This window comes from Spodoptera frugiperda, chromosome 8, assembly GCF_023101765.2.
Source record: "Spodoptera frugiperda isolate SF20-4 chromosome 8, AGI-APGP_CSIRO_Sfru_2.0, whole genome shotgun sequence".
NCBI classification, from domain to species: Eukaryota; Metazoa; Arthropoda; class Insecta; order Lepidoptera; family Noctuidae; genus Spodoptera; species Spodoptera frugiperda.
The window spans coordinates 7,900,766-7,919,152 of record NC_064219.1 but is presented as its reverse complement, the minus strand read 5'-3'; the positions used below and the strand labels follow the sequence as shown (position 1 = coordinate 7,919,152).

General features: G+C 35.5%; 1 protein-coding gene and 1 non-coding gene across 2 annotated transcripts in view; one reads left to right on the top strand and one right to left on the bottom strand.

Moving 5' to 3' along the window:
* The window catches only part of LOC118275285 (zinc finger protein 541), a 288,113-nt gene that overhangs the window by 48,736 nt on the left and 220,990 nt on the right, over positions 1 to 18,387 (bottom strand). Inside the window, exon 5 of the mRNA XM_035593193.2 lies at positions 9,125 to 9,264. Within this exon, the coding sequence (XP_035449086.2) occupies positions 9,125 to 9,264 (140 nt within the window). The remainder of the gene's footprint in view (positions 1 to 9,124; positions 9,265 to 18,387) is intronic.
* On the top strand, positions 4,841 to 4,913 carry Trnak-uuu (transfer RNA lysine (anticodon UUU)). Its single transcript has one exon. It is a non-coding gene; the product is annotated as a tRNA-Lys (tRNA).

The window sequence follows — 18,387 nt, the reverse complement described above, 5'->3', positions numbered from 1 at the left end:
TATGGAATTTTCCAACTTCTAAGTCAAATTAATCACCGTAAAATGGAGTCAAAGTGACTCTTTATTAAGATATCTCTTTGTTTCGCGAAAACTTTCATTAAGAGTATAAAAATAAGTATCTTATTATTAGTGACAGAAGGTTTAAAATCTGTTGTGATATAGTTTTAGTTTAAAGGTCGTAGGGATACGACCTTCAATTGTACCTAATGAAAATAGTTAAATATCTAACTACAATTATGTTTAGCGAACTGTATCTTAATTGCATTAAATAAAACGTTATTTGATTCGTCATCATGGATAGCTTATTAATGGTCATTGCTGACCAAAGCCTCTTCTCACACGGAGAAGGTTTGAACATTAATCATCTCGCTTGCTTAATGCGGGTTGGCGATTTCAAACTTATAATCGGAAATTATAAGGCCAGGTTTCCTCACGATATTTCAGTGGTGTCTAAATAATCTTAGAAGGTACATATAACTCGGAAAAAGTCACATTGGTACTTGCCGTTGGTAGGTTTCGAATCCGCATCCTCATGCATGAGGAGCGGGTGTCTTAAACCTCCGGGCCACCACGACAATTATTTGGTTACTAAACGGTAAAAAGTTAGTGAAAATACAGCGATTTTCTTTCACCCTCTTCGAATTGCGATAGTTAAACAAAAATGTACCTAATGTGCTTGGATTTAGAAATAGAATGCCTCTGTAAACTTGAGACAGAAATCAAATTAGTAATTATTAAAGCATCATTGAGAAAGGTCTCGTAACATCTCAGATGAACGTCGTCTTATCCGCGGCCATTATTTGTAGGTACCAGGGGTTCATAAAGCAACGAAAATATCAGCCGCGTTTCACGGATCTGCTTAATTGCTTGATTAATTATTAGTAAGGGAGTTAGACGGGGTTAAAACGAGACGAGGGTCGCCCGAAGATCTACAGCGAGCGACATCAATAAGCTTTAATTGGCGTCCGCCATCATAGCTATTAGCTCCCTGGCTCAATTAGGAATATCGCTAAAATCTCGCCGTGGTCGCTCCCGCAGTAACAAGTTCAGCTTACTCAGAATTGGGTTAGTTCACACGAACTTGGAGAATTTATATTGATTCCGGAGGTCACGATCAAGGTTGCTGTCTAATTAAACCCCGCTTTATGTTACGTTTTATTTCAATTCTTTGTTTTTCTGTCTACGTTTTATTAGGCTTTTGTGAGAGAAACTCTTAGTTTCACAACGGAATCTAGATTTTGTTCTCAATTTTATTTAAATGTTAAGTGTTGTTACTGCATTCTATCGAATTCTTCTTCCATTTTATTTCACTACATTTCGTCTAAGCCAAACTTTTTGCAGTACACTATGAAACAAAAGAATAATGACATCATTAGGGTTGTCAATCAATCTATTCTCAGACAGATACGTTACATACGCAACCGAATTAGATCCCAATCCCCGAATAAGGGCAAAGGTTCTTAAGATAACTAGAATAAAGTTGAAAATAGATAAACGTAATCTACTTAAAAGATATGAAACAAAAACCTTTATTATTTACAGTAAAGTCAAGGAGGCTCTTGAACATGTCTACTCACTTCGCATTTTGCGAGTAAATTCAAAGGTAAAAATTCTGGAAGCTCGAAACGACTGGAGTCGAGAGAAGAAAGGGAAAAACGACCATAATACCAGGTCCTTAGAGATTATTGTTACTGTTTATAGCCATCGTTATGATCAATATTTCATCAGTAATACGTGTTAAGTGGCATCAAATGGATTTGGACTATGAATGTTATGAGGTACACTGTTAAGACGGCGATTTATGTTAATAAATAATTAGTTTTCGTCTGACTGCTTTAGTATTGTGATAATAAATGTATTTAAGACTAAACATTGTAATAAGTAGTTCATTCTCGATTTTATTACTTGGCTTTGGTACATTTACTTATCATAGTTGGTTTTATTAGAAGACTCATTCTACTAAATCGAACTTAATAGTGAAATTATTATTATTTAATGCCAATCAACTATGACAAAAAGTAAAAAAAATATATAATTAAATGTTTATGTCATTAACTATTATCAACGTAACAACCTTTTAAGCAAGTGGTAGGCGTATAAGTAACAGTTTTACAGTGGTACATTGCATTGAGAGGTAATTTAAGTAGTGTTTGTAAGCTGAGCACAAAAATTTATTTGTCTCAATTACAAATAAAAACCACTACTTACTAAATGGAAGACTATATTTTTTACAAAAAGTTTTATTTGTACGTCTAACGGCTTTTAGCTAAGAACTACTTGAATTTAATCCAAAGTTAAGATGTAGTAAGAAACTAAGCCATTTACTTAGGTAACATCGGCGATAAATATAAGTTAGAATATCGGCTCATTTTCCAAGCCTGCAATTACGTAGTGTAAGGGCTGGCAAGATATGATGAATCGCCACTTTCCCTCAGAGAGGCCACCCTACTTAATGTCACCATGCTACGAGTGACGTTTTGCGGGATAACGGTTGACACTATTTAGAAATCTAGAGGTACAATTATGTTTTATTAACTATCTATAGGACAGTGTTCTAGAAAAAGGCAACGACGTCACAATCTTTGACCTATCAACATGGCATTATTATAAATGCTTGTATTGTGCCCACTCTTAACACCTCTGATTTGACTTCGAAGAAAAACAGACGCTATTATTGTATAAAGAAGATTCAAAATAATTAGCCATTAAATACACCTAAAATAAAAAAAGAAAATCTAAGAAACCATTTAGTTTCTCAATAATATTATTATTATAGGAAATCGAAAGCTATTCCTAAACATAACTGGGAAGCATTAACGACCCTCATTTACTAGTCAGGAGAAAATCGGGACGTTCCCCGAATTCCGAGTAAACCTTGTCACCGTATCCCACCCCTGTTCTTTATCCCCTCTTTTGTTGATATTCGGCTGACCTACAAACACACTTTTCGATCATAGTACGTACAGACGTACACAATAATATTTTACGTACTTTTGAATTTGTAAACGAGCCTCTTTTAAAGGCGTTATAGTAATAAGCTGTAATAAAAATAACAATGAATATAAATTTTTAGGGGGTTTCAAAAAAGTAGGTAAGAGTACATTTGTTCCTGAGTGCTGAAGCGGGTTACGGAGTTTTAGTAGTGGGTCTGGGTACCAATTTGTTGGAAGTACTTTCATTACTTTTGGAAGCACTAGCAATGTACTGTTAGGTCTTCATAACCGTTGCGGCGCTTTGGGGGTTGGCTTTAATATTTTTTATTACACTAGTATTGTATCATTACATATTTAACGTTTATTTCATGTTGTCACTGTTTCTTTTTTATATTGTTGGTGGATCGTATCTAATTGAAATTCATATTTGTTAATTAACTAAAAAGCACGGTATACTCACATAAATGAATAGAAAAAGCTCTACTAGTTTCGAGTCACAGATGGACTCTTTATCATGAGCAGCTTACTTAGGCTACGTGATGTCGCCGCGTCTGCGCACGCATATTTTAATATGTCTCACGATAGTTTTCATATTTGCACTTGGATGTGATATGTATCAGTGGGACAAAAAATCACTCAATTTACAGAAACTATGATTCTGCAGCTGTAATACTGCTGAGTAAAATCGTACCTTAGGATCGTCTGTTTCTGATCCGGAGCTGCGGACTACCTAGCGGGTTTACCGGAGCTCCGGCTCAGGAGAAGGAACGGTTTTTAGTCAGTAAGAGTCTGACACTCCCTCTCGCCTCGTCCAAGGTGGGAGAAGTCATTGGATGATTTTTCCCCCTCAAAAAAAAGTACCGTCCGTTTAACAATACCAATACAAACCAAAATACAAAACTAGCATAGCTCAGCGACCAGTTTGAAAGTAAACTAAATAGCGAGTAACGAACATTTCACCCGGCTTCGACCCGGGTCGTTGCGTGAAAGAACTTTCCCGGATATGAACCACTCAGCCCTCTTAGTGTTTGTCTTACATACCTTTCTACCCGACCCCTATAGACCTTTCAATCGATACAGAAGTGAATGTCTATGGTGTCTATTTATATGTTTTAATCATGCCAGCTAAAAGAGATTCTGAATGCAAAGGAAAGCTTGATATCGGCAGAGGTCGTTTAGATTACATTTAAAAAATCCGACTTCCGAAATCCGAATCCGAAAAAAAACAGTAAACTACATTTAAAAAATCTGACTTCAATAATATACTAAAACCTGCTCCTAAATGTAACAAACACTTTTCTGAAAACCGCATCAAAATCGGTTCGGCCAATCGTGAGATAATCGCGCACAAACATACACACATACATTCAGGTCGAACAGTGAACCTCCTACTTTTTTAAGTCATTTAAAGAAGTTTAGTATGCGGCCATTTTGAAAAAAGACATGAGAAAAAAATAGAAGTTATAGAGGAAAAAAATAATGTATAAATATTTTCCACGTTAGTTGAATTAGATACTAGATAGTCATGCGTATTATGTAACCTTGCTTATTGAAGGTTATAGAGAAGCGATAACCTTGCATATGCCAGTCTATTATAACACAACGTTTATACTATATGATTAATTAATATATGATTAACCTTGTAATACTAAGATTGAAATGATTCTTTTGATTTATAACTATAAAAACATTAGGTTTCAGCAATATATTATTGTCTTCTATTATTTTTAACAATAGTATGAAAAATTTGTGACAAATAGAATGAAGTAAAGTCACCAATATTATCGTGTACAAAAACATAAGAAACATTCACAGTTTTGTATAAAATGTTGCGATAACAATATTCTTATTAGCCGTGTGACCCAATTTTTTTCTTAGTAAGTTGCTATTTCAACGAGTATACTACGGCCCGGATAGCTCAGTCGGTAGAGCATTGGACTTTTAATCCAAGGGTCCAGGGTTCAAGTCCCTGTTCGGGCGGTTCTTTTTAATGTTACATTTGTTATGTTATTTATTATTTGTTGTCAAAAAGTTAATAAAATGCCTTATATTGTGCTTAGAATAGAGAAAAACAATTTAAAATGTATTTTTCATTTGAAATATAACTTCAGACGTGTTTTTTTATTATAGTCATTATAATCATCGTGACGTCATAAGCTTTGTAACAGTCCGCATTTAAAAAATATTATTCTTTTTCATTCTTTATTAAAACAACATACTTACCTTTTCCAAAAATATATCTTATATGTAGAGGGCTTAGTACGAGTTTGCTTCACGTTAAACGAAATCGAAACGACAGCACGTTCGGCGCTCTGATTGGCCGGCACGAATGAACCAACCAATCAGAGCACCGAACGCGCTCTCGATTTAATTCTAAATTTGATCTCGTTAAACGTAAAACAAACCCGTATTAAGCCCTCATACACCTACGTGTTTGATTAGTTTTCGTGGAGTCTGCAATAAGGACCATTTCTAAATATTTACCAACAAACCTAACTAGTTTGGAACGACCCTCTAATCATAAAACAGGGAGCATTATTCCTTAGACAGACAGACGGACAGAAATAGAAGGGTAAAGTCCTCTATAAAAGTACTTAGGTATGTATTGATTTACTGTTTTTTACATGAAGAAACGCTTGTCGCGTCCGTTTTGTATCAAGTAGTGTTATAGTTACTGACCGTATGATGCTTAGAGATCGGCTTCAAGGAAAAGCCTTATATAGAATTTCATATAAAAATATATATTTTCAACGTTTTTCTAACAAACATTCACTTACTATAACATATCGCCTTTAAGTCCATGTAAGGATAGGTAGAGGAGTAAAGGATGTTGTAGCGAAATCAATTATGAAATGTCGCTGCTCGGTCTTTGTTAAATATGCTGTCCCTTAAGTCTTTGACTGCCAACAGAAATCTGTTGAAGGCAAATCCTCCGTTAACGTCGGTCACCGGTGACCACCACGGCGTTCATTGTGTTAATCAGCTATTACGATGATCGCCAGAAGAGTAACTAGAGTATTCTATTTATAATTTATTAAAAAAAACGTTGTCCCACGTTAAGATTTGGTCTTGTGTCGTGGGTGCGTTTACAAACCTACAATTTCACATACACATGACACCCAGACCCGAAACAACAATCTGTGGATCACATAAAGAGTTGTTTCGTGCGACAAGTTGCACGGCAGCTAGTTGCTCACCAATCGCGTGCATTCTATCCTGGCTAAACTTAGTACTATGACAGAAATAAGGTAAATAAATACCTTATCCAACAACATAATAATGTAGTATATTGAATATAAGAACTCAATGTTTAATTAATACAAATTCTCAGCTCCGAGTAGTTCAGATATTACACACTTATTTTATAAATAAATTCTTGTTTACAAACTTTCAATATATGGGGATAATTTGTATTTGAGTTTGTTAAATATACATTGTTTACATTAAATATATGTATAGTCTCTTTATACATATAAGTTTAGCTATCGACTTCGGCTGCGTAACACGGGTAAAAAGTATCGTATTTGCTATTCCAAATTATCAAGGCTATAAAACCTCTGTGCGTCATTGAAATTCGATTAGCAGTTTTAGGTGAAAAAGAACATACCGTTATTTATTGGTTACTTAAGCCAGTCCTTAGCAATTATTTCGGAACAAAATCCTTACTAAGGAATAGTTTAAGTAATCATTAAATGTCTCTGAGTACGGCACTTGGTAATAAACATCCATTATATTAGTAGAATTTTAGTTCATACTTTTTGATTCTACTTCATGGACATATTTAAACAATTATAGACGGTCTTAATGCCTTAGGTATTTACTATTTATTATACTTTTTATTTGCTCTATGCAGTAAATATTAATGGTGAGTAAATATCAAAGTGCATATAAATACACTACATATTTTAGATTCATGCGAAGAGCATTGTGTAGCACCTCATTTATGGCCACTAAATACATAATGATACATATTGTTCACTAATTACGAGTAAAATAAATGTGTTTATGTGTTAATTTAACTACATATGTATGTATGTTATGTATGCAAACACTTTTATTTGTTGTTTTATATAAATAACACTTGTTAAATAACTTAATAAGGGACGAATTGTTGGTTTTTGGATACAATTTTGGTTACTAGACTGAGTTAGTTTTTAATTGTATTTCTTCTTTAGTAGCTTTTCATTAAATATTCTAAATAACATTAAGGAACTAATATCAGAATAAATATCTCTGGTCAGTTTGAAGAAAAGCTACTTAATTCATTTATAACCTATGTACTAAAACTTGCCATTAAAAATTCATATCTATCACCCATGAACTAAAATCGACTATCATAAAACAACATGTAGAGTAACCACAGGTAGAATACAGTGTCCATAAGATGAATGAAAGCTTTCAGCTCCTTTGTACGGGCCGGAGACAAATGGGAGGCAATAGTCACGGCCCATCGACGATCACAGGACGGAAACGACACGACACTAGTGTGACGTCACGTTATACTAAGGAACGCGTTTCAAAGAACATCGATGTATTTTTATGTATTTGTATGTATGTACAAATAAATTGTGACCGCTTATTGTTAGGATAATATATTTTTCTTCTTTTTTTTCTGGTTGCTAGATTATGCGTGAAGGAGGTTAATGGTTTTTTTGGGGCTTGTATTTTATAGTAGGTATGTTAAAGTTTTATATCTTTCACTAGATAAGTGATTAATCGAATGTAATATTGAGTAAGTCAATTTTTTTTTGTGGAATTAGCCAATAAACGATCAGACGGATCACCTAATGGTAAGCAAACGTCGCCGCCCATGGACACTTAAAAAACCAGAAGTATTACAAGTGTGTTTTGCCGGCCTTTTGGGGGTTAAGAATTTAAGGATTGTTGGGGAATCGGGATTGGGAAGGGTTGGTCAATGCCGTAAATCACGCATTTAATCAGATTTTTCATAATTTTACACACACTATTTAGCGCAAACAGACCCATTTTTATTTTATAATTTCGTAAACTTGATCTATCATTTCATTAATCCATTTAAAAAATCTAATGTAATACGACAGAGCGTAAAATGAAGTTCGCGTTAAGTGAGTTCTTGAGAACACTTCCCCATGATGACGAACTTTTAAGGACCGTGTTTATGTAGACATCGCGTCATCGTGCATTTGCAGAAAAATTAAGCGAATTTTTTGTTTAAGAAAAGTTACGTATGTTGGAATTTGTATAATACGATAGTTTCCTACTCTAGTAAAATTCAATACTTTTATCAAAATGTCAAAAACGTGACTTTTCTATGAATTTTGTAGGAGATCGCAACTTATGACGTTATAATGTTTTTGCGTCGAATAGTAGACTTCTCTAAAATTTGCTAAAAATAAGTATATCGTCTAGATATACTGTTTTTTTTTTAGCTATTAATGATTGAAAGCACGATTATTTTTGGATATTTTATTATATTGAAATGTCAAAATAATTTATTTTTGACCTAGGAAACTACCAAATTTTTTCATCTTTGACTTGTACAATCTTTTTGGTATTCTCAGAATACACAGACTTAGAAATCCAAACCAGAAGTAATTGAATTTGAAAATGGAACGCTCAATCTTTGTTATAATAAACTAGTTCGTATTTTTCTAAAAAAATATTTTACTACCTTTAGTATACAGGTTGTTTCACAACATGCGTATTTTTTTCAAAGTATTTGTGTCATAGTACGAACATGTAACGCACATTTTTCAATCTGACGCTTGAAATGACTAGTCAGGAATGGTGGGTACGTGATGTCGAATATATTCTGTGTAGTCTGTGCTCGACACAAATCGTAATGCGTTTGCTGGATTTTGAAGCACGAAACTTATATTACTGTGTTGTATATGGTTATTTTGATGTACGGGAAAATAATCCTTAATTTTATATTGGGTTTTATCAGTTAATCAATTAAATTCTAATGTATTTATCGTTTTATTTATATCCTATAGTTATTGCAACGAAATAGTTTAACTGCCATATTCAGAGACATCTAATGATTACTTAAACTATTCTTTAGTAACGATTTTGTTCGAAAAACGCCAAGGACTGGGTTAGGTAACCATTAAATTACTCTGAGTACGGCGCTAAGTGAAGAATCGCTCAGAAACGGAAAATGTCAGTCAGGGTTTTCAATATATTAATTTGTCAGTGTATTTGGTACTTACTTGGCACTGTTGTGGGCCCTGTCTGTTAGGCGATGCTGGCTTTGGTCGGACTTTCTTAGTGAGCGGCCGGTCCAGCCCGGTGACGGCGACCGACACCGTCGTCACCCCGCTCAGCAGTGATGATGATGATGATGTGCAGTCTGGAACAATATAATGTTTTGTTAGTAAACAATGTTACTTTTCTTTGCATTAATTATGCCATAGAAGTCACAAAATAACTGCGAATTGGCATGGTTCTGGCTTTACATCAGGTTTATATATTATATATAATCTTATTAGCTAAATTGAAAGATTTTTTTTAATTTTTTTGTGCTAGATCGACATACAAATGTTTTTATAAATTAAATGTGTGTAGGCATGCCACAAAAAGACAGAATTAATTTTCAACACCCTGTCTTTACAACACCAATTATTAAAAATAAACAAATATCATAACTCCATGAGAAATTCGAATATTCCATTCAAACATAATAAAACCAAATTAAACACCGAACCTGTAACACAGTATCAAGTTCCCCACAAAACCGCAACACGATGGAATACCAATAATATGGCCCAATGCTTGTCTCTTCATCAACCAGTGCCGGAATCAGGGGCCAATTATACGGGGCCCCAGTGCCACGGGGGACCCCAAACATGGGCTGCTGTAGCAGCAGTAAATCCTCTCTTTGAGTGGCTCGAGACACCTTGCCTACCTCTTGACACAGGTGCTTACCAGTCACGGAAGTTTCGGTAGGTACCTGTTAGTCAGTAAGAGTCTGATACTCTCTCTTGTCTCATCCAAGGGGCGGATAAAGTCATTGGATGATTTTCTTCCCACTAAAAATAAATAAGGGCCCCAAACAAATTTTTATAAGGGGCCCCGCCAAGGCACGCTACGCCACTGGCCGGAATAACACGGAAATTAATATTGCATTTGATAAATAACTTGATCAGTTATTGTGGAATACAAATATGACGAATATTTAGTTACCATGAATCGCTTTAAACAAAATATTTCGCTCCATCCGACTGTGGTTGGGTTTGAACAAATATAATGGCGGAATTCATAGCTCGAAATGCTTTGGTTTGTTATTTTAGACTGCAGTTTATTTTAAATTAATGTTGTTTTTTACTGTAAATGATAATTCAATGTTGATAATTTACTTGCTTTATGATTTTAAGTGTGGGAGAGCCATGCTTCGGCTCGTACGGGCCGGAGTGATGCCACGGCCTCACAGAAAGCCGACGTGAAACAACGCTTGCGTTGTGTTTCATTATGTGAGTGCGGTATGAGTATAGGTAACAATTAATATAAATACAAAATGTATCGGTATACAAATGTACGAAATATCAGACAGCGTACATATAATATACAAGATTTTTTTGTAGAAAATCGAAGAAGTTGGGCAAATAGAAGTTTAAACTACCGATTTTATGTACCAGGCAAACAGGATTTGAAAGAGATATTTATTTGATCTAAACCCCGTTCTTGCCCGCTATGCAGCCGCAAGCCCGATTCCAAGTTGTATTCTACTCTGAGCCGAGGAGAAAATCCTACAAAGAATTTATTTTTATTTTTCTGCATTAATACGAGAAAAATGTACTAGGTTTACGTAAAGTATAGTGTACTGGAACTGTATAAAATGTTACAAGTTATTTTCCAATACTTTTCTGTATATTTTTTTATCAATATTAATGTTAACTGATAATATATTAGACATTATTTTGTACCAATTCTATGTATCAACTGGTATAGTGACTATTAAGGCACTAGAAACGTTGTAAAATAGAACCTACATTGAATTGAAGTACACCAAAAAGTAGGACATGAAATTGAAATATTTGATTCTGAATAGATCAGAGTGGAACAAACTGCGAATCGTTCGTAATTCCAGTTCGCTCCTAATTTTCACGGTTCGATATTAATTTAGCTGGAGCCGAAAGCAAACAAGAGTACCAAAGTGTACGCCGGCCAAAATTCAGAGTTATTTCTCCTTTTTCACATTGGGGAAAAACTGTTGAATTAGGCGTAAGCAAAGATTGTTTGGGGAAAGGATCAATTTTGTGAAACTCGACGTATAAGCTGTTCGAGAACATTCTAATTTCGTTGGACTTTGTTCCTTACACGTGCATTTGGATTTGTTTACGGTTTCACGGCCATTTATTTCCATTTGAGTTTGGTTAAGGATCACTTAGCCTTTGAACGTGGATTTTTACGGCTTTACGAGTATATTTTTTATACATGTTGCAAAATGAAATTATCTTTTTCACGTTATTTTATTAGTTGAATGGTCGTAAGTGTGACCGTTGTTACTAGAGACTTTCAAAATAGTATTATTTGCGTTTTAAAACACTATTGACTACTACATCTGGTATCTAGCAATATTTGTAATTTACTAAATTGCTAATAGTACGTTTGAAGTCGCCAACCCGCATTGAGCAAGCGTGGTGATTATTGCTCAAACCTTCTCTGTGAAAAGAGGCCTTTGGTCAGCAGTGTTGTTTTGGTCATCTGTTGACATGGTATGATATGCTTCCTGAAGACTTCCACCTTTTCTTTGGGGTAAGATTACGTAACAAAAATCTTGGAAACACTATCTGAATTACCTTATTTACTAAAACAATGATTAGACAATGAAATGTCTTGTATAACAGTTTGTAGACGAATAACGACTGATTCCTTTGTTCAGTCGATCAGAGGCTGGCCATCAACAAAGGAATGTTACTCGATATTTTAGATTCCGATAGCCTTGTTGGTTTACTTGACAAGCTTGAGTCAACAACAGGAGTTCCTGGATTTGGTATAAGATTTGGGTATCTCATAATTGTCTGTTCTATCCACATGAGGTCATATCCACGTTTCTGTTTGATATTTGGCTGATGTTTCTTCTTCTTCTTGTGGTGCCAGTTCATTCCTGGTGGTTGGCAGTCAGCTTCTTGAATTGGTCTTTGTCATTAGCCAGGTGAATTAATCATTGATGTTTATGATATATAGATATAGAAAGTTGTAATAATCTAGATTGGTGGTCATTCTTTAAGTATGAGTTATCTATCATCTTCAACCTTTACAAATATAAAAAATACGCAAAACATTTTTAACATTTTATCAAAAAGTAATCTTATTTTGTAGTTTACTTAAACGTACCTATCGAGGATATTTTATTACATCGCCAAGCAATAAATTATAGAAATTGTTCGCAAAGATTTTCGTGATTGTACCGTTATTGGCAGATAAATATTTAGGCTGAGCTTTGTATCGCAAACAGACATCTGAATCGCTCACGAATACTTGTATTAAATGCCTTCAACCTTTGTAGTAACGCTCAAATAACTTTATTAATTTAATTGGTTCACTAATTGGATATTACTCGTAAATTATATTGTAGCTACTTCCTTGTCGAACAACAAAGCTAACGGATCACTCGGCTTCGAATTGAATCCTGTTCACAGGTGAACTGGCTGTATAATTACCATTATTGTCTTTGTGTGGATACAGGTGATGCTTTGCGCGAGATAGAGCGTGCGACAATGCGGCTCAGCGCACACGAGACGTGGCTCACAGCCTCGTCTCCTGAGTCGGCCATATTGTGGCGCGGAGAGGCCTCTCGCATCGCTATCGTACAATAACGTGAAGCGAGCGCAGAGCCTCTCAAACGAGACGGGCTCATTCAGATCCGTATTGATTCTGCCGCTTTGCCCTCTGATGGGATGTTCTTTGTCACTAGACGGGCGCCATTACTTTGTTTATGTTTGCAGCCGCATATCCGTCTCGGCCGGCCGATGCCCACTAATGGAACCGAAGAAAAATGATTCCCGATCTTTTTGAGGAGAACCTGTGCGGAAAGATATATAAGTAACAAAGTGGTCGCTTTTCAGCGAGCCGTGTGATGAATTGGTAATGTCGTTGAAGAAAAAAGACGTTGTTCCTTCCACTCAGGGATAAGTTGCTCTCGGCAGATTTAATTATGTTAGCTTTTATGCCTGCGCAATCGTTCCGTTTTTTCGCCCGTTTTATATTTGACGGTGGAGTACGTCTCTAGTACTTATTTACTTACATATTTTGTTTGTACTTATGATGAGGTTTAATTCGTGAAGTATTATTACATTTTCTCTTTGCTGTTACGAATTATACTTATAAGTATTCTTTTTTTATTATACCCAGTATGCAGAGTATAAAAATAAGTATTACTATTCCATATTTCCAATATTAACTCCACTAATACCGTTAATTACTTTATTTCATAAAACATCTTATAAATGAACGAGTGTAGCGTCAAAGCTCCAAGGGTAGCTAGATAAAATACGTGCAGCCGATGTCTAGTAAAGAGATAGGGCTCCATGAAACTTGTATGTATGTACAGCGCTTTGCAGCCCACGTAGGAATGCCAACATTATGTAAATGAAGCCTGGCCTCCTCCAGCACAGCCTATACATGAATTAAAATGTAATTTGTAAAATTATTCAGAGGACTTCCATTAGGAACGGACGGTCAGAGAATTGGGAATGTTCATTAGGTATTTGCTATTTTTTGGGGTTAGGTACAATGATTGCTTATGACTTGTTTCGAGAAGTAGGTTTTAATAAAAGTCATAAGCATTCATTTCAATTAAATGCATCACAATCCGAAATTCAAAATCCATTGCAATATATAGAAAGAAAGAAAGAAAAACAGTTTATTTATATCGATTTTAAAATACCATTTGTGTTTAGTTAATATATGTCTATCTCTATCTATGTATCTATCGCACTAGATACCAAACATATTTCCAAAAAAATATCAAGTAAAAGAAAAAATATTTATTATTTACTAATAAAATGTAAATATTTTATATAAATCTAAGTAACGTTTCGTAGAAGATTCGTGTTCACATTTTCCTGTTTCTTGTTTCATTTATCTTTCCTGTTGAAAATATTTTAGGAATATTTGAAGGTCATTTCCTCGAATTATGTTCTACAAGGTGGCAGACAAAGGGAGATTTTATTGTTGCCGTGCTTCAAGATACAGCGTGGGCAGTTGACAAATTCTGTAAATAATATTACCTAAATGAAATGAATTATATCGTGTTAGTTGATGAAATATTAGCTGTATCTATTGATCGATGATAATGACGTCTACCTATATAATGTACAGTTGCTGCTGATCAGTCGCGTGGATAACGGACGTTGTGACAAAAAGTAGCCGAAGTTATTCCTTGTAAATGCTAATAAAAGTCCAAATGGGCCTCCGGTAACATTACTCACACAACGAAACACAACGCAAGCGTTGTTTCACGTCGGTTTTCTGGAGGCCGTGGTATTACTCCGGTCGAGCCAGCCCGTTCGTGCCGAAGCATGGCTCTGCTACACTTTGCACTTACTTAATAAATGCTAAATAAAGAATAGCTATATAATGATATTATATACTTACAAGATTGTTATGCTTCAAAGACATTATCCTAAACCTTTCCTATCCAATAAAACCTGAAAAATTCATTCACAAAAGTATCCTTCTCTAAAATAATTTCTCAGCGTTGCATTTCAGGATAACAAGCATGCATTTATGAAACGATATTAAACGAATTTAGTCCAATATAAGAAGACATTTTTCTAAAGGGATGCTTTCAATAGCGTTCCACCGTGTCCACAGTAACACATGAAGCTATGATAACCACGGTGAGTATTGCTCGCCGTCCGCAAACTGACCCTTGATCCCCAACGCCCGGAGTGTCTCTCGCGACGGCTGGGGCGTGAGGAGGTTCGTTCCCTCACGCGCCCCGCCTCCTCCTTAGCTAGCATGACTGCTTCGCAGAAGGAGACGGCATCCCAGTCCCCCTCACTCCGCACCATGGCCTGAACCAGTGCCGGGCGCGAATCGCCGTCGCCGACCACATCCCTGAGGACTTGGCTTTCTAAAGGGATGCTTTCAATAGCGTTCCACCGTGTCCACAGTAACACATGAAGCTAAGATAACCAGTATAAATTGACCTTTGAATGTTCTAGAAATTCATAGAAAGCGAGACCATAATAAACTAATTTTGCGTAGCTTGATGTTTACCCGTATGTTCACAGCAGCAGATCAACCTACTCCTTTCTGTACTTAAGATTTTCAACTTTACAGTTTAAGATATAAAGTCGAAAATTCAATGAAAGAAAATTGAATATGAGTGTCGCTTGACATGCTGTTTTGTATACCTAGTAAAAATATTAAAGTCACAAAGACTAGGCACTTAGTTTCTTTATTGACGTGTGTTTACATCAAGTGAGTTTCCTTTCCAGTTACTTTATGAGCTTGTTAAACTTGAATGACTTGATAAAGGGTTACGTACTTGATATAAGCCAGGTTTTAATGTCTTCATTTCTGACGGGGGCTGTAAACCTGTTTATGTGTTCTTTGTTAGGTACGGAATTGGTTATGTTATAGACAATTTTAAATTGGTTAGGCGGAAATATTCTTAATGATTTTTTAAACTGGTAACAATTTAATAGAAATGTGGTGTGATTAGAATACATTAGATATATCTGAATTAAAAAATATATAAAAGCCTGATTAATAACTTAATAAATTAGGAAATTAAACTGTAATTACTAAAAGATATAGTTAAAAAATTCGATAAAAGTATAGATTACAATAAAAAACTGTAACAATAAACAATCACAAACTCCTTGCCTTTAAAACTTACTGATTAATTTTTAAATCCACAAACAAATTCTCAATCCAAAATAAGAACGTTCCATTTATAAAAGATTAAATTTCGATCTGGCTGTATAGCATGTGGTTGCTGGGGACGTGACTTTGTCGCGGAGTTGCGTGTTACAAGTATGACGATAGCTAAGATGGCTCCCTACGGGCAACGCTTTGAAAAGAGTAAGTCCCTCAAAGCCCACATTACGTGTTAGGCCGTTACTTTGGTTTAGCAAGTGCGGGAGTTAAGGAAATATCGCCGCCGTTTCTACTAAATGGGTGATTAAAGGGACGAAATTAGGTCAAAGAAAGAGTTGGTGGGATGTACGTGCGTCTTTAGGAGATGGGTGTTTTGATTTATACCTACGTTTGAGTTAAAGATAGATGAGGTTCAATGGTTGAGTTGTACAGGGTTTTGTGTTTGGAAGAGCAAACGAATTAATTGTAGTACTTTTCGTTTATACTTATTGTATCATGTTTATAGCCCTACTTACTTAAATGTGGGGACTAAAATAAATCACATGTGCACCCATCCAGAATCGTGACTGTTATTTATCACGCATTCTATGGTATTGCTGCATAAAAAGGCGTTTACGATCCGTCATAAAATTGTCTCTGAGCCAAAAATGGTAGACAAAGAAGTGAATAAACGTTGAGATTGGAAAATTATTCATATTGGTGACCCGGTCGAAACGGATCGTGTGCCGTGCCCGGGGCGGCCGTCCCCGAATCCATCCCAATTGATGGATATTTCTACAAATGCTTAGAAATTTATTACGGACACAAACCTTTTTTTTATCATTTTGTTTTGTAACTATCTCTAAAGATTTTGTTTAAGGGTATAAACATTCGAGACATATTCTTTGTTGGTTTATGTGAATGTGTGGTTGTGGGACTGCACGCATAGGTAAGTTATATAGTTGGGATCGATTATTTGATATCAACTGTAGGCAGTTGGTGGAAGCCGCTTTCATTTTTAGTAGTTTACAAACTGTAGTTACTGGTTTACTTAGTCACTACTTAGAACTTTGTCCGATTCAAAAAACCAATTTGCAAATCAAGTTTTGTTAGATAAACTGAAAGCAAAGCGTTTACTCTTCATAGTTCAATCTACGCTATAGGGGGCTCTAGCAGGACCACTATTAGTCAGTAAGAGTCTGACACTCACTCTCGCCTTGCCCAAGCCGGGAGAATCATTGGATAATTTTCGCCATAAAAAGGCTATAGTGGTCACAATTCACTCAACACTTACTCTTAAGAAAATTATTAATTCTTATTAGATATTTAAATTTACACAAAATTATATACAAGACAACTTAATACCAAAACCACTCTCTCTAGTTTGGTAAACAGTAATCCGCCATTAGACAAAAAGTAGGAATGTGGCTGATGAGTGTACTTGTATTTAGAAGGTAGGTAACTATACGGAGTGTTCACAAGGCATTTATGTGGTGCTCGTTAGTAAGCCGCGCTAATCGTTGTGGCGATATAACTTACGCTTAGCCAAACTGTTGCCGACCTATAAACCTACTTTTAATACATATATGTATCTATATGTGTATAGAAATCGTCCGCAAGTCGTTATTGAGTGTATTGTGTAGGTATACGTGTTGTGATGTGCATAAACAGGGTTGGATTAAAATACCCTTGAGTAGGTTACATGGATTAGAATGTAGGATAGATTGATGAACGTGGATTAAGGGGAAAAAGCAAGTTTTTTTTTCAGTGGGGGAAATCATCCAATGAATTTTTCTGCCTTGGGCGAGGCGAGAGGGAGTGTCAGACTCTTACTGATTAAAAACCACCACGCTCCTACTCCTGCTTTTGGAGTTGGAGCCCTGGCAAACCGATAGGCAGTCCGTAGCTTCGGGTGAAAAAAAGCATGCTAGGGTTGAAACTTTTGTGCTTCATAGTCTTTATCTAATCCTATTAACATAAGGAAGAGTTCTTAATGACGAATAAGTAATTTAAACTACAAAGTTACTTTAATTAACATTATGACACGAAACCAAAATAGTAACTATCCACTAAAGCAACTACACTCCTATTCAGTACTAAAATCACATACATTTCCAGTGTTTAAAAAAACAAAACACACGCCAAACAAAGGACGACATAAAACATAAAACAAAAAAAAAACAAAAAGAGAAATCACATCTCATAATAGGACGGTGAGTTAAAAACATTAGTCTTTGTGAGCCAAGTAGAGCAAGATAAAATATTTAATTAATTAATTACAGGGGATACGTCGCATCACTCATGCGGGGGGAGAATTTAATCACATTACCAACTCGCAGCTTACTGAGTGACCTTTTGAGTTGAACTGAGTACAACTTGTGTCCTGCAAAGTTGCAAGTTGAAAGTTGGCATGCATTAGTTTGTGAGTGAGAATGAATTGGATGTGTGTAAAGTTGGGAAGTCGTCGCGATTTCCATCATGTTACAACTTTGCATGAATTACGTAAGACGAATGTTTTGCTTCTATGATTTCGTTTAATGGGAAGTTTGGGACAGTTTCTTGTAGTTTTGTTTTATTTGGATGTATGAAGTTTTGAGATATAGAAACGAGAACGTGTCTTACATGCGAAATAGTTTGTAATGTTATATGTACCTACTACACG